General features: G+C 34.2%; 1 protein-coding gene and 1 pseudogene across 1 annotated transcript; both read right to left on the reverse strand.

Moving 5' to 3' along the window:
- Positions 1 to 3,971: 3,971 nt before the first annotated feature.
- LOC112035487 (wings apart-like protein 1) lies at positions 3,972 to 16,227 on the reverse strand. The gene is made up of 13 exons (XM_024068311.2): positions 15,508 to 16,227; positions 12,822 to 12,921; positions 11,565 to 11,904; positions 10,674 to 10,786; positions 9,871 to 9,999; positions 9,609 to 9,702; positions 9,326 to 9,436; positions 7,032 to 7,633; positions 6,340 to 6,605; positions 5,468 to 5,618; positions 5,185 to 5,282; positions 5,015 to 5,096; positions 3,972 to 4,365 (listed from the first exon to the last, which is right to left on the reverse strand). The coding sequence occupies exons 1-13, from the start codon at positions 15,981 to 15,983 to the stop codon at positions 4,282 to 4,284; spliced, it is 2,646 nt and encodes an 881-aa protein (XP_023924079.1). The 5' UTR covers positions 15,984 to 16,227; the 3' UTR covers positions 3,972 to 4,281.
- A 2,211-nt stretch (positions 16,228 to 18,438) lies between these two features.
- LOC136068957 (uncharacterized tatC-like protein ymf16) lies at positions 18,439 to 19,132 on the reverse strand (annotated as a pseudogene).
- Positions 19,133 to 21,530: the final 2,398 nt, after the last annotated feature.

Below are 21,530 nucleotides of genomic sequence, written 5' to 3' on the forward strand. Positions count from 1 at the left end.
GCTAAAAACTTATTGTTGCTGAAAACACTGTAGCAAAATAATTTTTTAAATATATGAATAGTACCGTGAGACCCATTTTTAATATTTTTAATGTGTGAACAGTGCATGAACAGTGCGTAAACAGTACACGCACAGTATTTTTTTCTCACAAAAGTCAACAAATCCGGCTGAAAAAAAAAAAAAAAAAAAAAAAAAAAAAAAAAAAAAAAAAAAAAAAAAAAAAAAAAAAAAAAAAAAAAAAAAAAAAAAAAGCAGAAAACGCAACACAACTTTGAGTAACTAACCGTGCTATCCAAACGTAGGCATAATATTTTTGATGTTTCCCACAATATTGTTGAATGCTTTGAAACTTAATTTTCTTAATTTATATTTTATAATTTTTCCTTATCCTAGATGTAGTTTTCAACTATTGAGTGAGTTTTCATTACTTTTATATATATATATATATATATAAAAGATTGGATATATATAAGATTGGTAGTTATTAGAAATTTCTAGGTGTCTATACAATATTATAAATTTAATATTTAAAATAATAAAATAACATCCAGATAAAAGGTGGACTTTATTTCTAACACTGAACACTTCCTCAACCACTTCATTCTCATCACCAAATCCCAAGACCCCAACCTCAAACACTTTGTTCATAATCTAAATGAAACAAAATTATTTGGGTACATAAAGAGAACATAATCAAACAAAGAAAAATTAGCTAAATATACTTGCATTTATCAATATTTAATTACCTCTAATAGGACCTTTATATCATTTAAAAAAAACAAAAACAAAAAAACAAAAACAAAGAGAATGTTAAAATTCAAGGAAAGTATAAGCTAAAATTGGAAGAACTGATCTTGTATTACTAATTTTACACATGATTTTTTTCTTTATATAGAGAAGTAGAGCACACTTATTAACTTACAATTGTATATCAAAACTGTAACAACAAATTAAATAATTTGAAACTAATCATAACAAACTACAACTATAATTAACATCATTAACAAAAGTAATCAGAAAGATATAGGTGGATCAATACTACATGTGGAAGACATATGAGAAAGAATATAAAAATTATGTGAAGAACTACTTAATTGTAGTTTTGATGGAGAGAATTTGCAATATGATTGTGGTTTGTACACAATTTTCACAATATTCTTGAATAGTTGCAACTATATTTGAGGTTGCAACTAAAGCTAAGATAATCTTAATTCACAACAAAGAAAATTCCAAAATAATCATCATTTTTTTCTTTTGTGATCGAGGCTTATACCAATACCACACTAAATAGTAGTAAAAATGGACAAAGAAACCAAGAAAATATGAGGGCTAAAACAAAATAAAAAAAGCACCCAAATTATGGCATGAAAATGAAAGGTTATGGGTATATAAAGTAGCAGAAGTGCAAGAAATGAAAATTGTGAGTGGAAAGTGGAAACACAAAAAGTTTTGTGCCTTGTGAGAGAGGAAAGTCTTGAAATTGAACCCAAGAAAATAAAGAGTCATTATTTTTAAATTTTAATTAATCCTTATCTATAGTGTGGCACTTGATAAATGCCCTGATACAATGAACCTAAGAAAATAAAGAGCTTTTATCTTTTGAATTTTAATTAGTCCTTATCTTTGATGTGACACTTGAGTAAAGAATTTATGTGAACAAATTCCTTGACAAAGAAAGCGTCATATGGCAAAACCTCATGCTCTCCCACATTAGGTTTCTGCTTTTATATTATATTGATTGATTTATCATTAGGGGTTATTTGGTCATATTTGATGTTTTGTAGTTATTTTGGTCATTTGTAGGTTTTGGAGTATTTTAATAGTTTTGGAAGTCTAGAGGGTATTTTTATCATTTTCGAGATTTTATCATTCATTTTCATTTTAGAAGTTTGAGTATATTTTGATCATTTCAAAGGTTTTAATGTGCACTTGGAAGGTTTTAAGGGTATTTGGGTCATTTTGGAGATTTGGGGGGCATTTCTATTATTTTGGAGGTTTTTAGAGGATATTTTGGTCATTTTAATTGTTTTAGGAATACTATGTTTCTTTTGGAGGTTTTGAGAGTATTTTGGTCATTCCAAGTATTTTAGGAGTTTTTTTTTTTTTTTGGATGTTTTTGTTGTATTTTGGTCGAGGCTTATACCAATACCACACTAAAATAACGGTAGCATTCAACGTCCTTCTCGAATAAAGGTGGGTCTCATGCTTGTGGTGTACACCTGCATGTGAGAGACCTTCATGTGAGAGAGACGTTATATAGAACAATTTTACAAAATAATAAATCCTGAAGAGGGTTCTTTCTTGGTCCATGGAAAATTATTTATGCTTGACCAAATTTTTCTACCACCCCCAAATTTCACAAAGGACAAATATTTTACAGAGAAATGTTTTATTTTGAAATAAATGAGGCAAGAGATTTTTATGTTTGTGTAATTACAAAAGCAAAGGTTCACTTTGAAAGTCTCTAAAGTAGCCTCTCCAACTTTTAAAGAATTGGAAGAGAAATAGTTTCCAAGAAAATGAGGCATGGGATTTTTATGTTTGTGTAATTACAAAAGTGAAGGTTCACTTTGAAAATCTCTAAAGTAGGCTATCCTAAAAGAATTAGAGTTTTCAATTTGACCAAGTTTTTTTTGCCACCCTAAACTCCAAAACTTAAAAATGAGGAAAGCATTTCCCCCACCCCCAAAAAAAAAAAAAAAAAAACTAAACTCCAAAACTTAAAAATGAGGAAAGCATTTCCCCCACCCCCAAAAAAAAAAAAAAAAAAAGCCAAAATAAATGGAGCCTAGTGTGTGTGTGTGTAAGAGAGAGAAATTTTGAACTTGATCATAAATTCATAATGCCTTTTTCCACCTATTGTCAAAGACCGAAACAGTCCCTAAACTCTAAAAATAAATTATAGGGATTAGCAGAACTTTACACCATGTTTAGTTTGAGGAAGTAGGAGAGAAAGGAAAGCAAACCCTATGATAGGCTGAGATGAATTGGGGTAGAGGAATGGAAAAGGGTAGGGTTTATTTTCGTCAATGGCCTACCAATCTCTTACCTCCCAATTTGGGCAAAAAGTATCTTATTATATATTGTCTTATGAGACTTTTTTCTAACAATATGTCTTGACACAATATATGAGTTTTACATATTGTAAGAAAGTGTTCTTATGACACCAACTAATAAGATAACTTCTTTAATTTAGGAAGGAAGAAAAAAAAAAGGCCTTTATGAATGGAGTCCATCATAACTCAATTTTCTTTTCTTTTCCTTTCCTTCTCATAAACCAAACACTTGAAATGAAAACTTCTTTTTCTTCCCTTTTCATTCTCTTCCCTCCCCTTTCTTTTCTCTCCCCCTTGTGTTTTTCCAAGCACGATTACGGAATTGGTAATCTGTTGTAGAACTGGCGTTAAGATGAGAATGAATTTGACACTTGTGAATGTAATTTTCCACCTAAAATATAAAGACCTCCCTAAATCGTCTGGACTGGATTACATGATCTTGTCGTAGGGTTGACCCTTTTTTCCTAAGTGGTCAGGTTGGTTAACACATGAAAATCATTGTCCTCACTGATATATTTGGATCGGGTTGTTCCATACGTTTTCCATGTTCATACAGAAGGCCCAAGCATAGATGGCCATACAATTAAGTGCATCAAGATTTTACTAGCAAAACAGATTTGTGGCCCAGTTCTTGAGGTGCAAACAGCCGAACAGACTAGAATGATAGAAGTTTTTTTATCCTGAATAAAAATTGAAGGAATCCAAAGCAAAGGCCTCCTAACCCAGTGTCGTGAGAAGAAAACACGCTCTAATTCAGAAAATTAGCTTATGAGAAGGTTTTATGAGAGGTCTCGGGACATATAGGACTCACCTGTGAGAGAGTGGGGTCTCATGAGACACGAGGCAAAAGACAGAATTGCCAACAATGAATATGAAGAAAGAAAAAAAAAATTACAACACAAATGACGTGTACACTGGACAAAGAAAACACTTTCATTCTACTATCATTTTTTTGTATACAAGCATCTCAGCCTGCACAAAATGGTGCAAAGAGAGCTAAAAAAAAGAAAAGAATACACTAGTAAAGAAACAAAATAAGGGACCCCAAATATGAAGAGAAGAACAAAAGGCTCAATCAGACTATAACACAGGCTTGTCGTCAGTTTGATATAGTTTGCAGCAGCAGGGAATCGTGTCATAACAAACAGTTGTCTTCCATGAAGTGAGAATACTGCTGCCTGATATGTAAGAAATGCTGACGCTGTACAAAATCTCTCTTGAGCTCTCATGGCACTCTACAAGATTCAATTACTTCGCTCACAGCTTTATGAGTTTCCGGAGAAATCATGTTTAAAGTCAAATGAAATGCCTGTTGCAAGAGGGAAAAAAAAATCATATTTATTCATAAATATAATACTGAAATGAAAAGAAGGGGATCTCAAGGTTTCAACTGCTCCATCATCGACCACCGGGGATACACAATCCCTGTTTTGTTGGTCACTTCCACCATTTTAAATGGTTAGAGTAGCAGAACACTAAATTATTTGACAATTGAAAACAATTCACAGATCCAATTATGACTTGGGCTTCTCACCCATGAGGTGGTATCTCATAAGACCAGCCTCTCACAGTTGTGGATCCTGCATGTGAAAGCGAGGTCTCATAGGACCGTCCCATTAGATACTTTTTGCTCACCCACACCATGCTAGAATGAAGGGGATGCCATGGGCAATTCGTCCAAAAAGCAGGGCAACTAAATAAGTTAGCTGCTCTACTCTAGGGACTGGCACACCCACATAACAATGATATGCATCCTTCAATAATTCACCACCTGACCATTGGACAGGCTACAGCCCTTTGAAAGTTAACCAAAACGTGGCCTCTTAATGGGATAAGCTAAAACACCAAGACAGTCCGGATTAATTTATTTCTAATACACCAGATTTCACAATTGGGTAAGTTTCAATCCCCATCTACTGTATGTATTACAAAGTTACAAGTCAAAAAGAAATACATACCACAAATCTGTCCAACACAGGTACAAGAATTGCCAGGTTGTGTTTTGGGAGACAGCCAGCAATAGCTTCACGAATGCTCTTACTGTTAACAGCGAAAAAAACATCTCCCTGAGAAAATCTGACATGAAATTTTACAAACAAAAAAGAAAATCTAGAAATTGCAACCAGACCTTTCGGTTGAAAGAAATGCTAGAAGAAGGGCTGAATAAGCTTCCACAATCATCTTCTCAGCTTCTCTCTCTCCTTGTAATACAGCTGTCTCATCATTCTGTGACACAATGCAGATTTAGATGTCAACAACAAGCAGATTCCTTCTGCCTACCCATAATGTAAACAAATTTGTTTTTAGTCTCTATTTTTCCTTTTCTTGTTTTCACTTTCTCCACTATTCTACTCCTTTATGGTAGCTATCAGCTAAAGTAAATTTGAACAGTTGGTGACTCAATGACTCACCCATGTTAAATTTTTTCCTTCATCATCTCCCTCGCCTGCTCCTTGGTTGGCCAAAAAGATAGAGCAAAGTAGTGGAATCACATCCCTCTGACTCTCCTCTTCTAACCCTTCAAAGTTAGGCAAAGGAACTCTGGCTGCTGCAAGTCGTGATCTGCAGAAAAGCTAATTGTAAGTGCACAAAAATTCCTTTCCAAGTTTCCATGCTCCAGTAACTATAATATTAAGGCATCATAACAACTTGCAAGAAGACAAGTTCTCATTGAAGACTGGCATCATTTGACTAGGAGCTGAAGAAAATTATGTGTTTCAAATGATGCCTTCTATGACACTTATGGTCCTTTTGGATTGAGGGGGAGAGAGGGGGAGTAGAGTAGAATTGGCCCAAAATTAGCCTATTTTCAGCCAACTCTACTCTACTCCCCTCCACTCCCCCTCCCTCCCCCCTCAATCCAAAAGGGCCTTTAATGCATTTAGAAATCCACCCAATGAGGACTTGTCCACTTTACCCAACCCATCAATGTACTCACAAATAGAGAATGCTAAAAACCCATCCAAAGACTATATTCTTTCTACCTCTCCCTTAAAACCTAATTTAACAATCAACTGCTTCAATTAACGTGGTTGTGTGTAGTAATTTATTATACTGTATGAGAATGATAGAATGAAGAAGAATATGCAAAATTAGAAAGGGCACCAGCAATTGACGCAATTTTCAATGGCCAAAACATATAAATTGAACAGCAATAGGGAAAGAGGGGGACAATTGCACAGTTGAAACAGTCAAAAATCAATCATTAAAGCACCGGGTCACCAAAATCTCCCAGAGCAATATAAAAATGCGGGCAGCAAAGTAAATAAGAAGTAGAATAAACCTGTTATGACCATCTTTCTCTACCAAGTTCACTAGCAGGCCCAAAATCGCAACAAGAAAATCCAGCTCTTGATCATTGAGATGTCTATCATTCTGGTGGTCAAGATCAGTGCTTGAACTATTCTCTTTTATCAAAATGGGGGGAGATGAGGACGAACTATATGAAGGAAAGTGCCCAGCAATTAAAGAACACATGGTCTCCAGTCCGCCATAAGCAGCAATTTGACAACAGCCAACAGGGTTGTCATTTGTTAAGTTCATTAGAACCTGAAAATAAGGACCACCAATATTATAATTTATATACATTAAAATACTGTATTTTCAGTCCTAATACAAAGCAAATAAATTAATTTTATTCAAATTTAGATGAAACAATCACCTCCATAACTACACAAGAAAATCAATCAGCTGATGCATATTAGATAGACTAAAAGTTAAACAGGGGAAGAAAGTTCAGTTATTAGGGCCACATTAACAGTAACAGTAACCAGAAAATCTGGTTGATCACAAATACAGATGCCCTAACAATAACATCGCCTGATAGGTAGCATCAAGATAGGTCTAATATAGGACATTGATAATGACTCATAGTATAACCATTACCCTCCGTCCAATATCATAGAAGTAAGCATTGAGAATCACAAAAGTCCAAAAACAAAACATTTAAAGTTCAAATATTAGTTCAGTATTCACCTTAACAGAAGTAAGAAGGCAGTCAGCTAGAAGACTGGAACCCTCTTCATCAGCAGCAACTGGAGAGGAAAGATCCTGGGAAAAATTGTTTTCACCATTACTTGATTCTTGTTGGCTCATTAACCGCTGAGATTGACGCCCATCTTCAAGTTCTCTGTATGGTACCCTACTTTTCCGAGTTTGAGATATTTTTTGCTTCCCAGATAATAAGTCCCACTTAGAGGGCTCAAAATCATCTTCATCAAAAGCAAAAGGATCCTGGTTCTCTAAAAGTTTGAGCTTGGCATCTTCTGTATCGTTTGGTCTCTTGCCACACCCAAAGTTCTTGCTGGAGCCATTATCAGTTACAAATATTCCACTACTTGAACGCTTTGATGTTCCATTGCACGAGCCTGACATAGAAGAAGTGACTCTCATCTTTAGCGAACAAGTATCATTCATGGAAGTGCTGGTAGTCTCAGAACCGGATATAGAATAATCAAACTGAGTAGTTGGCAACAATGGGCTGTTCCCAGATATATTGAAGCTCTTCTGAGAGGAGGTCCTCCCTGTGCTACACCACTTTCTAGAGGAATTGATGGAAAAAGTCTCATTGCTGTCCACTGCAAATTTGAGAAAAACATTCAGTTTAAACTTTAAAATCTAGAGTCAACATAGATTTGTCATACTAAGGATTACGGAGCAGTAACTGACAAGTAGCTGGTGGCTGGCAGCAGTGAATTTAATTTTACTGCACGCTTTTTTTTTTCTTAAAAATAGGATATTATTCTGTAAAGGTTACAAGAAAGACTTTTTCCCAGGACAAAAAGATTGTTGTTTTTATAAATATAACATGAGAGATGATGCAATAGATGTGTGATGGTCCCTGTATAATGATTTGAATCACCCACATCAATCATTATTTTTATCAATAACACAGTATCCTTCTGCTTCAAAGTTCAAACTCCATCAGGCATGATATAGCGCTTAAAATCTAGGTTGCACGGACATGCCATTTTTGGTGTCGTGTCAGTCAGACACGTGTCGGACAACGGAACGGGTACAACTCGCCAGATTCTGGTGTCCAGCAAGTCTCCTTTTTTTTTTCTTTTTTTTCTTTTTTCACTTCTCCGACAAGGCGCCAACACGTCCAACACACCAGCAGTGAGGAAAGAAAAAAAAAAATCACAGATTTTGACAAATGGACTTACCAATACCATTGATTTTGTGATATACCCTAGAACAAAAAAGCAAGTTTAGAGTCTTGAGAAAAACCCACATCTTAAGTTCTCAACCCACCCTCCCTCTGACCTCTGCCCGCTGCCGCTACTCTCTATCCCTCGCCGGAGCTAGATTAGAACGATCGGCAAGCTCCATAGATGTCGACGCCGTGCCCTATCCCTTCCGATCTCTCTCTCTCTCTCTCTCTCGGCGTGCCCTGTCCCTTCCTATCTCTCCCTTCTCTAGTTCTCTTCTCTCTCTGTTTTTTTTTTTTTTTTTTTTTTTTTTTTTTTTTTTTTCATTCAGATATTTTTGGTGAATGGGTCATGGGTGTACTATTACTCACTTATTTATATAAGTTATAACGGGTTTTTTTTTTTTTTAATCCCACTCTCACAGTCTCACTATACCAGTGTCACTGTTACTGTGTTTCTTTACTCAGCCTTTTGTTTTGCCCTATAAATTATAATGTTTATTATGAATTTAGTGATTTTATGTTTTTAGTTTGATGTTGAACTTGTATCCTTTTATGGTTTGTACTCTAAACATTTTATGTGTATTATCGTACTACTTTGGGTGTTAGTTTACTTATTTGTAGTTCTTACATAATTTAAATTCTAGACATAAACGTATTTTATGTCTAAAAATATTTAAAAAATATACCTAAATATAAAATTTAATTAATTATTTAACTGCCATGTCGTGTCCTTATTTTTCAAAAATTGCCGTATCCCGTGTCCATGTCCATGTCGTGTCCATGCAACATAGCTTAAAATTAGTAGAGTAATCTAGATGGCAGATCTTATGAACAGGGCAAGACCCTGTGGATTAGAACAGCCTTTCATATCCATGGCTAACTTGTCTACAAAATCAAAAGCCAGTTGAAACATAAATGCGTCTCTAATTTTTCATATCTTCATGTTTATAATTTCCGGAAGATATTAAATCAAACCACTTGCAACTTTACAAGATCGGCAAATTATGAAGAGAAGATATATATAACTGCTCTTTTGTGAAATGGGATCAGGATCCTGAAACACACACGGAGAGAGAGAGAGAGAGAGAGAGAGAGAGAATAGTTAGCAACTGAGTACCTTTGAAGTCTTCAATTAAAGCCAATTCAGAAGCATGACAAGTCCCATCAGAGAGATTACAAGACTTTTCATCATTGGAAATGGCAGGAGAACTTCTAAGTAGATAAAGACCTAGAAATCAAAGCCATCAATCATCAAACAGAACATATCAAAGAATATTTAGAAGTGTTATTTATAACAAAGAAAGTGGACCAAAGCAATAGTAAAAGTGGCAGTGCTCTCTACATAACAAGGCAGAAGTAGTGGTTCAATACAAGAAGCAACCCCTTATATTGTCAATCACCTGAGAGAGTCTTGATGAGACTTATAATGAGCTCTATAAAAGATATTGGGGTTCCCCGAGGATTTGAGTTTCCTTTCATTCCAAGCAAATGACTCTGGTATGGAAAAATATATGTAAAGACCTATTTAGAAGGAGAAGAAAAAAGAAGATCCTAACATGCAAAAAAAAAATCTATGAAGTTTACAAAACCAATAAGATGGAAGAAGCCAAAGTCAAATTTCTTAAATATAAGAGAGATGAGACAAATCATATTTCAATTTACCTGATTATCCTTACTAAGGAATGTGGCATTTTCCATTATCTTCAAACATTTTAATAGCAGCACCAAACTTTGAAGATTCAGGTAATTTTTTCCACCCAGTGAAGAAGGTGAATTACGTTCCATCCGACCCTGCAAATAAAATTTAAATGTTATATGAGCTTCCCCAGAAATTAATCAAGTAACAGTATTTATTTATATAGAAATCAACAGGAGAGGATATACAGTAAACAATAATTTTATTTGATAATTACACCATGCACCAACCATCACTCAAACAATCAGATGCCTATCAAGTAAAAAAAAATTACATTATCATCACAACATTCATTTAGTGTCCATAAAGAAATGGTTGAGTTTGTATGCATGCATTCTCATGTCATATACAAGAAGAAACAATTGGAAACAAGAACTAACACTAGATAAATACAGAGGTCAGACAATGATCACTGCCCGTAAGTTCTGTAGAATAAATACAAAATGCCATGATTCATAGATTGATGAACGCAAGAGAAAATTGGCAATGCTATAAGCCTATAACTAGTATGGGAACACTGCTGCTCATTCAGCAACTAGAATTGAAGTACAATTCCAATGAAGTCCCATCAGGACAGCTTATTGTTATGATTTTTCTTCTTTCCCAATATATGCATTTTAGCACGGAAAATTTCAATTCATTAACTGAACCCCAAATTCTCATATAGCACTATCTGGATCAAGAAATGGCAATTGATACATGTTTTTTTTACCATTTATAGCAATAAATAAAACAGACAATGAGATCAAACAAACATACAAGTTCACACCTCCAAATTGGAATGACAATTCATGGCGACCTCAAAAACAGCATCAAGTCCTCCAAGCTCTCTTAATTTTTCTTTGAAATTGCCCCCAGTCTTCCTTACTGCACCAGAGGTTTCTAAACGAATGCAAATCCAAACAAGAAAACAAATGAGCAATCAGGAAAGAGCAAAAGAAAAAGAAAAATCATATTATTAGGATATAAAGGGCATGATGGCTTATGGCTTACTTATCTAAAAAACAAAACAAACAAACAAACAAACAAAAAAGCATTTTTTAGGATTATAAAGATCCCTACCCAAGCTAAAAAGAACATAGATTGAGAAAAAGTTGCATAGATAGGAATCCACATCCAATAAACTCGTTTAACAACTCATCAGGGATGTGAAAAAGCATAAAATAGAGTACAGAAAACTTGCAATTTCAGGTTTGTAATTAAACAAGCACAGAAAACAAGTCTTCAATGAAGAACTGTCAATTTAAATTAGCATTTATTCAGAATAATGCAGTCACAGGAATTCTGTAATAACTTGAAATGGGCAAGAAATCAAAGAAACATATTTTGGAAGACAGACCAAGCAAGGAAAAAGAATGCACAAAATTAAACAAATGAAAATAATAAAACAATTCCTAGTTGGTAAAGACACATATTTTGATAAGTACTTAAAATAACTGCTTGAAAATATCTACATGATTTTCTTTATCTCAAAAACATGTAAATGATTTTAATGATCTTACTTGCCAATCATATTAAAGGGAGTTTTCGTCTCAGATTTATTTATTCACAACCTTCACAATGGTCAAGCTACCAAACAAATTAATGCACAATTTAACCCAAAAAAGGCTACAAGCTTCCAATGAAGAGATGCATTAGTGGTGCTGATTCTCAGCAATACCTTCAAGAGAGATAGTGGTTAAGCAAGCTTTCTCCATAGTCAGCAAAGCTATCCATTTTGGACATAGCTCTGGCCTCCCCATTCCAGTATCATCATCACAGCTTGATTTTAATTCCTTGCAACTTATAAGTATTTCCTGAACCTTTGAAACAATAGCAGCAGAACTGGAATCGACTCTTTTCATTGTATCACGACATATGTCAGCTTCATTACGTAGTGCAAGAAGCTTGAGGCCTATTTTTGGTGCTTTGTCTTCAGTAGCCATTAAAACTGTTGGTTTCAACAACTTGATTAGAAAACAGATGCAACTGGATGATTCCAAAAGATGATCATCTTGACCCTGAAATAGTGCAATTAGACAGGCCTTCAGGACTGTATTTCTATAAGAAAGGCATGTCTAGATAATGAAGATAATTTTTAAAAAGTGAATAAACAAAGCAATGTGCAGGTGACCACTCAAAATTATGAAATACAGCAAGATTCTAGTACTTTATTAAAAGTGGATAATAATAGTGAAATCAAATCTGATATATACAGAGGAAGAAGTTAAACACTCTATTAAAAAACAAACAATACTCACCAATGTATTCAATATATTCCATGTCTATAAACAGTTCCCAAATATTCTCCATATTAATTATACAGCACCAACAGATATAGGATCCCCTTTTTTTTTTTTTTTTTTGAGAAAGTAGCATTTACACATCATTTGGAAATGTTGCAAAAAAAATGTTATAACTTATGAAGCAATACTTTCCCAATAAATATAAAATCAAAACCTCATCTACTTTCCCAATAACTCTCTCTCTCTATATATATATAACCCAAATGAATCCTGCTATGCTTGATGAATGCATTGTTTTGAATTTGCATTCAATTCAGCTGAAATAAATTTCAAAAGCGGCGGAAAAGATTGCATTAAAAAAGGAGAATTCCCCTCTTCCCATCACTTTTGACTCAAAAAGCAATTCTTGAATGTATTATCATGCAATCATGGGCCTTATGCAGGTTTTGGACAGGTCAAAATCATTTAAGGAAAAAAATTAGCCTCTTTCACCATTGATTAGAGGGCTTTCATTGAACTCTATTGAAGGTATTATATGAACACAACAGAAAATGCAATTAATCAAATGAGTCTTCTGATCATCTGTACAAAATTTTCTTCATTGGGAGAATTAACATATTTTCATCAATTTGCAAGGCAAAACCTCATTAGAATTGTACTTTAGCATGCAGATTCTTGTCTTGATCACTTACATCACCAGTTAAAACACAGAAAAGAGTGGCAGCAGCCAGATTGCTGGGTGAGTCATCAAAGCTGAGGCCCAAAATAGCATCAATTATTGTCTTTGCAATCCTGAAATTAGAGTACCTCAAAGATTAGTGAAAGAACTACCCAATATTGCACAGAAATTTAAATTTCTATAGGGAAATGAAGTTAGGTATTCTTGATATAATAGGGAGGAAAAAAATAAAAGCATAAGATGATACCTTATAACCAACTCGTATATTAAGCATTAATCCTTTCATCCTTTTATAATATTCTTTCTTTTTTTTTGGATAAGTTTGTTTTTGGCCTCAAGGGGAGGGGGAAAGGAAGATTCAGTATAATTCTTAGTACTATTTATCCTAGAGAGAGAAAGAGAGAGAAGGATCTACTAAATAAGTAGGACAAGAAAACACCACCTTGTCCTAACCTTTTATAAAACATAATCTCAAAGAGTCAAAAAGATAAGAAAATAAGGGGGCTTTTTTTCTAAAATAAATAAATAAGGGGGCATATCGTTTGGGGGAATCCATGTTAACCCCAGCATCCAAATTCCTAGGAATGCGAAGTCTCGCAATCTAGATGCTTGGGAATGTAAGTATTTCTAAGGTTGGTTTGATTGGGAATCTAATAAGATTCCCAAGAGTACAAAATTCTTATGTTTGATTTATTCCTAGGAATCTTATAGGAACAATTTATTTTTCCCAAAATATCCTTAGATTTGTAAACCTTATTTTTATCGTCCTCCAAATAAATAATGAGAAAAAAAAAAATATAAACCATAAATCATAGCAAATTCACTAAAACTATAGTCTAACATTTCTGAATGACATATAATACAAAAATAATTATTTAAATTATTATTCTTCATGGCAATCATGACATCATGTCTTGTTAATAAAAATAATTTATTTTCTATTAGCATCTAACTAAATACCAAATAGGAGAAATAAAAAGGAAAAAGAAAAAAGAGACCAGTTCTTAGTTTTATTTCTATTGGTTAAAGGGTAGGAAAGAATGTGTAAAATTGTCAATTTATAAAAAATGTAACTTTTTCCAAGTATAGGAACGTGGACCCACTTTTTTTTTTTTAATATAATCCACATTCCCATAAATATGGGATTGGGAGGGAATTCAGATACCCATAGGCATTTGATACCATTGTGTGATTTGGAACCAAACATGGGAATATGAGGGAATCTTTCAACACTCCTAGAAATCCTAAAACATTATCCCATATCAATTGCCCCCTAAAATGTCTTCTATTATCAAAATAAATGTCAAATCTTGGAAAAAAAAGTAAAATAATCCAATGACAGCCATTCATTATAAGAAAAATTTAAACTTTTTTTTTTGTTCTTTTCTCTGGAGGCTGCATCAAGTTTCCTCATATGGATACAGAGTTTCCTCACTACACTTTCTTACAAGTCACAGACATGCATGCATAGGCGCACATACACATACAGGCATACTTCAAATAATATTCAACAGCAAATACTTTGAAAAAATTATACAAACAAACAAGCTGGTGACTCATTTGTTTAATGTATCAAACAGAGTAAATGCTCACATCATCAAAAAGGAAACTAAAAAGTAAATGCAAACAGAGAGTAATCTTGCAAATCCACCCAAGTTTCGGATGTCTTCAATTATAAGAACAACTAATCCACCTTTCATTTTAGCCAAGTCATTCAGTTTTGAACATAATTCAAACTGAACCATCAATAAAACATGAAACCCACATTACCCCTTACATAAATTTCAAAAAATAAAGAAACCTCCAAATTCTCCACTCTAATACTGGAAACTCATAACTCACAAACATATCCAATTAATCACGTATCCCATAATCCAAATTCAATATCCCAACTTATTTTCTAAACCAAAATTCAAGACTACCAAAACCCGACATGCCAATTTCAAAATCCCTCCACATTTCCAAATCCCCAACCAAATAAACTCATCAAAGATCATATTTTAACTCAAAACCCATTACACAAATTCACTGGAAACTGACAAGTCACAACTCAACAAGAATATAACATAAATTCAAAAAACCCCTCCACCTTCCCAAAAACCAGACCCATTACACAGATTCATTATAAACTCAATTCAACAAGAATTACCCAAAACCCACATACCCCATATTTCAAATTCAACAAACTCTTTAACCCCAAAATTCAAAATTACCAAAACCCAACATGGAAATTCCAAACCCCAACTATATAAACAATATCATGAAATTCACATTTAAATTCGAAACCCATTTACACAGATTCACTGTTAGCACAAAACCCATATAGAATTGCCCAAAAACGCACACATCCCTAACCCCAAAATTTAAAATTACCAAAACCCCCCATGGAAATTCCAAACCCCAACAATATAAATAATATCAAAAATTCACATTTTAATTCAAAACCCATTACAAGATTCACGGTAAACTCATACTCCATCAAGAATTACCCAAAAACGCACGCACCCCAAACTTCAAATTCAAGAACCCCAACAAACTCTCTAACCCCGAAATTCAAAATCAGCAAAACCCCACATTCAAATTCAAAAAATCACATCCACATTTCCAAACAAAAAAAAAAATCAAATTTTATCTGAAAACCCATTACACAGATTCAAAACTGAAAAATTAAAGAAAACCCATTACAGAAATGAACATACCCTTGAGTCCGCAAGAGGCGTCTCTGCTGTACAGTGGCACAAATGGACAACAAGGACAACAAGCTAGCCCTTCTGATCCGTACGGGCTGGGGTTTCCTAAGGCCATCGAGAGCGAAATTGACCTCGTCGACATGCTCCATCATCTCTCCAAACTCCTGAGCCTCCATCAACGTGGAGGTCGCCGGAATCGAGAAAGAACAAGAACCGTTAGCTTTCCTGGGCTTCTTGTTTAGCGGCCTCCTAGCGACACCGTTTGATTTGGAGTGGGACGACGATTCCTGAGACGAGAAATTAAAGCTGAAGAGGCTGTGGTCTTGGGAGAGAGAAGAGTCTTTAAGCGGCAGGTCGTTTTGTTCGTCTACGTCGTCGTCGCTGTCGTCGTCGTCGTCGTGGACGTGCACGATGTCGTTTAAAGAATCTGAGTAAGTTCTTGGAATGCCTCCTCGGTTGCGACGACCGTACGTGCGGACGATCATTTTCGGTGGTGAGTTATGTTGTTGAATTGGGCATTTAGAGGAAAAATTGAAGGGCTTTTTGGGGATTTATGAAAATATTTGAATTGAGAATCAATAGCAGCCAAGCCAAGAAAGATAGAATGAAGAAGAAGAAGAAGAAGAAGGAGAAAGAAATTAGAGAAGGGCAAGGTTTTGATTTGATGAAGTGGCTGATTTGGAATTTCAAGAGGGTCCGTTTGGTTTGGTTTGTTTGTGAAATTCTGTGCGATTTTGATTTTTGGTTTTTTAAAAGGGGGAGAGGGCCAATCAGATTTCGCTTTGTTTCTTAATATCAGATCGGGGGTAGTTTCGTCATTTTGTTTTTGAAATATGGTTGAGATCCGATAATACATATGTTTGGGTGGTTGATGAATCATCAAGTGATTAAAATTTAAGAAGACACAGGGTATGAGGATTTTTGAAGTAGAGGATCATGACCGTTGAATCAATTTATTCAACGGCTGATACCGCCCATGATAATGTAAAAACGTTAATAAATATGTTTCTATACATATAGAATTCGTGTTATGTTAATATTAAGAGCTTGTTTGGTAACAAATTTTTAGTAACGTTGTTGTTGTTTTGTAAAAACACGTGCGGATGAAAAAGTGTGAAAATTCGTATAATATTTTTTAAACACTAAAAACTGTTGTTTAAACATTTAGTTCCAAACACCCTCTGAATGTTTCTATTTACAACTTAAAACAGATAATAAATAAATAATAGTTTCTTTTTTTTTTTTTTTTTTTTAGAAGCAAATAATAGTTTCTATACCTATGGAAATCTATGAAGAGATTAAAACTAAAGAAGGATGTGTTGTCAAAAATACATTTACACCCTCCAATAAAACAATGATGCATAAGACTTTTTCAAATAAAAGCGTAAATTTGGATACGATCAATTAAAATCACATTAAAAAAACTTTTTTCTTGGAGAAAGACATTAAAAAACTAGAGTATGAAGCCAACTAATATATATATATATTAAATCAAAAACAAAATAAAAACTGTCTATCAAAGCAGAGTGGTTGGAGCTAAGAAAGGCTCCAATTTGGGTGAGGCGTGTCATCATACAGAAAATGCTAAACTAGGAAAAACATCTCGTGGTTGGCAAAACCGTCACCACCTCCTCCCTCTACATCGTCATCATTATTATTTCCCAAGTCTTTGGCATCTACAAGACATGTCCTCTGTCTCTACAAAATGTATGTGAAAGCTAAAGTATAAAAGAATAACACATGAGAATTATGTGATTTGGTCTTATGATCTACATCCACAAAGAAAACCCTTGAATGCTACAGCCCTATTTGGTTTAAGGACTTAGTTCTCATTTCTCATGACTCAAACCTGCTAACCCATATATCATATCTATATCTCTACTTTTACCTTAACTCTCTCACACTTTTGTTTGGTTCTCAATTCTCATCTCTATCTCACTTCTTAAACTCAAATTCCCAAGATATTTGTGGAGCCCACACATTATCCTCATTTAGAACAGTCTTCTTCCTCCCGCGTGCATTTTCTCTTTCTTCATTTCCCTTTTTTTTTCTCTTTTTTTTTTTTTTTTTCACTTTCCTTGGAAACCCATATAGCTCTCTCTTCCTAATTTTATGCCTCTCTCCTCTAATTCCCTTTGAGGTGAGTTCGCATTTGAGGGTTCCAAGCATTGTTCTCCTCTGTAGACACAAAATTAACCTATATCGGTAATATCCATAACCTCTCTCTCTCTCTCTCTCTCTCTCTCTCTCTCTCTCTCTCTCTCTCTCTCTCTCTCTCTCTCTCTTCTCTCTCTCTCTCTGTGAGATTTGGGTTTTAGATAGCATAAACAAAATATACATAAAACTCAAACAAATTGGGGTTTAGAATAACAAATGACATAAACTAAATAGATGGCACAACACATAAACTCGAAAACTTAAGTAGAGCAACAACTCTATACTCCACAAACTCGAAAAAATACTCTATATAAAAAATAAAAATAAAAATTCCACATAGCAACATCTCTTCGATGGACAGGTGCTCAGATGAGCAAGAGAGCTTTAAGTGTGGTTTTAGACTTTGGCTGGAGGAGCTTCGGTGACAAAAGGTAGAGTAAAGGAAAGAAGAAAGAGAGAGAAAGAACCATTTGGAGTAATGAGAAGGAACCGAACCTGATTGTGACAAGTCACTAACGCAGGTCCCACATAGGTGTAAAGATTTACAATAATACCACAATAACTTAGTTTTCATAACTTGAAAACTTCCAAAAGTTGTTTTCATTTTCAGTGACTTAAACTCAAAATTTTGAGTTTTGAATTATGGAAATTAAAAACAAAAACTTAACCAAACAACTTAACTTGGTGTGGGTCCTATGAAAAGTGAGTGATAAGTTATGGAAAATGAGTGATAAGTGATACAAAGTTTAGCTACAAAACTAGTTGTAACCTAAGGCTACAATTTTACTCAATAAGAAAACATACGATGATTTGGCATTAGATATCCGGAGGTGTGGAAAAAGCAATTGTGAAAAGCAGAAAAACCATCAAAACACAACAATTATTTGTGAAGGTTTCTATAGAAAGACCTTTTAGTTCTGGCAAACGGACCACAGTTACATGTACCTGGGAGCATACCGATGGAATGAACGAAATACAAATAGTTAACATAATATAGTCATAGATCTTATGTAGATCTTAGGTTGTAACTTGTTCATGAGAGTGAATTTGTTGAGATTGCACCCACAAAGTATAGAAAGTGCCAAACATTGGGAACAACTCGGGAAGGAGTTAGGAATAGGAACAAGGGGAAGTGAGAACTACTTAAATAGAAGAATCTATTGAAAAGGATCAAAAAACACCAAATTTGATGACTTATTAAGGGAAAGATGAAGAAAGAGCATGCTATCGAAGACGTTGCAACATATTTCAGAAAAACCTCCATTGATTGTGTACAAACAAAATATGAGTCAAAAGGCAAGGTAAGAAGGGGTTTAGCTAATGGAGATATTAACTCTTCTGGGAATCAGTAACGCATAAACCATGTCAAACCAAGACCGATCAATATCCGAATGGAACGGATTCGAACTTTTCCTATAATAGTTTCCAATGCAAAATGAAATTCATAGGATATATGTATATATATATATATATACATATAAAAATTACTACATATTTTAAAAATCTAACTGTTGAATTGCATGTTCTACGTGCTTTTAATACAAATGCCACATTTTGTGTTAATCGGATATTATTTACTAATGATCTATAAACTTATATAATATGCATAATTTTAAACTACAAAAACTTGTAATTTAAATAATTTATTGATAACATAACTATTGATCCTTAATTTTTTTTTTTAAAAAATTTTGCAAGTATGGAGGATATAAGAAGAAGATGTAATCCAATTGTGGATTTGTCAATATTCACCTTCAATAAAAAGATATTGAGTAAGGTTGTAGCCTAAGGCTACAATCAATTTTGTAACCTAAGGCTATAACCAATTTTGTAGCTAAATTTTGTCATTTAAAAAAAAATAAAAAATTGTTGGTTGAATAGGATTTTAATGAGAGTTTGATATTGTGTATCCAACCTTAAGCTTTTATTTAATAAAGTTTGATGTGGCATTGTTTTATTGTAGGGTGTAATTGTAGGCTTTTACATCACATTATTAATGAATTTAAACTCCTTTAATGTGGCTTTTATATACAAGATAGGTTTTGATTTTTTTTTTTTTGTGTGGCAAAACTACACTATTAGTCCCTTAAGTTTACCTATTGAGCTGGTGAGCGTTATTAGTCTCACAAGTTTTAAAAATGAGGGCAATTAGTCATTTTGTTAACAACTTTAGTCTTAATACCTACGCGGCTAATGAAACTATGATGTAGAAAATTTTTAAGTTATGTGGCATTAAATTTAATATTAAAAAATTAAAACACAAAATCTAACTTATTAAAAAAAAAAAATGCATCCATCCATTAGAGAACCCAACCCATTTCAAGTGACCCGTTAAGAAACGGGTGTTCCCAATTGATGAGTGAGTCTTACACCAGATGCCTCAATTCGGTGAGGCTTAGACTTAACAAAATGAAATGCTCTGAATTGATTAGTGTGTTTGATTGGGAAATTAACAAAAGAGTGAACTAAAATCAAAGAGAGAAAGAGAGATCAGATATGTGCTGAAATGGAATCAAAGAGAAGTGGGTGTAGGTTTTGCTTACAAGGTAACTACACTATAAAGGAAAAACAAAATAATATCTTTCATTTTCCACAAAGGATTGTACAGTACTTGTATTTTTCTGAAAACCCACAATGGATCTTTATGCAATAAGAACTCAAAAACTTATTAGTAGAAATCTACACACCGAATTTTAATTCAAATATTTCATTATAAAAAATATTTATTTCTTCTTTTTTGAGTTTTTGACCGATTATTCGCAAGTAGTAACGCTAAGAGTGAACTAAAAATCAAGTTAGTGTTTGGATTGCGTTGAAACAGAGAGCACGTCTGCATTTGTGCATTTTGCTGAAAAAATGTGGGTCCCACGGCACTGTTCACGAACCCACAAAAGTCATCCAAACACAAATTTCAATATAAACTTGGGTCTCACAGTACTATTCATACATTTAAAAATTATTTTGCTACAGTGTTTTCAGTTTTTAGCAATAAGCAGTGATAGTTCTTGGAAAATCAGTAGGTTGGATGATACGCGCATGGGCTTCAATGAAGTGTTAGGCCTGAAAAAGAATTGACAAAAGTCAAAGGAGACCGGGGTAGCCGGCCACAAACCCTCCGATGATTAAGTTAGTTTTTTTCTTTAGGAAATCTATTGTTCCAAGACTCTGGGAATATTGTCTAGAATGGACTTACCTTCCTTCATCGATGTGAAAGTGTTTATATAGTGTCAATGTAAATGGTTATTCATCTCATAACTTCCCCTATTATTAAGGGATTGATTGGATTTGGAGTTAACTCTTGTAACTGTCGTGGAAGTTATATATTTTTTTACTTCAGTTTCCACAACTATCATTGGAAACAGTTCATGATAGAGGTTTAATCTTCAGTCGCAGGCTAAGTGTAAAGCTCATTCGTCCAAATACTTTTAAGGACAGATGAGCTTTTCAAAGGAACCTTGGACGAGCGCTACGTGCACTTGGTTCATCCTTGTTGGTCTTTCCTTGGACGATCCATATGGATAAGACAAGACTCTTTTATTTTCATTACACCATCAGTTGCCCCCTTGTCCACATGGGTCGCCTAAGAGGATGGGCAACTCAGCGTCATTTCCTTTAGACATATGTGTTTGGAGTTAGAGCTGATGTGCCACGTGTCGCCATTTTATTAGTGACTAGTCTCGTCAATTCGTCTTTTCAAGATGAATGCCACGTGTCATCTCTTGATTGGTTGCGTCGTTTCATGTGCCTAGGTCTGCTGCTTATAAATAGTGGAATTCCTCCACTACCCTTCACATTGCTGAGATATTTCCTTCTGAGAATTGTTGTTTAGAGCTTCGTCTAAGAGTTTCTTTCGCGTCCATTGCCTTTGTTCATCT

Source organism: Quercus suber, unplaced genomic scaffold (assembly GCF_002906115.3).
Source record: "Quercus suber isolate HL8 unplaced genomic scaffold, Cork oak 2.0 scaffold_144, whole genome shotgun sequence".
NCBI lineage: Eukaryota > Viridiplantae > Streptophyta > Magnoliopsida > Fagales > Fagaceae > Quercus > Quercus suber.

Coding starts and splice junctions, on each gene's coding strand:
- LOC112035487 (XM_024068311.2), bottom strand. CDS start 15,983: ATGATCGTCCGCACGTACGGTCGTCGCAACCGAGGAGGCATTCCAAGA. Junction 6,606..7,031: donor GCCTTCTTACTTCTGTTAAG/GTGAATACTGAA, acceptor CCTTATTTTCAG/GTTCTAATGAACTTAACAAA. Junction 5,283..5,467: donor AAGGAAAAAATTTAACATGG/GTGAGTCATTGA, acceptor ATTGTGTCACAG/AATGATGAGACAGCTGTATT.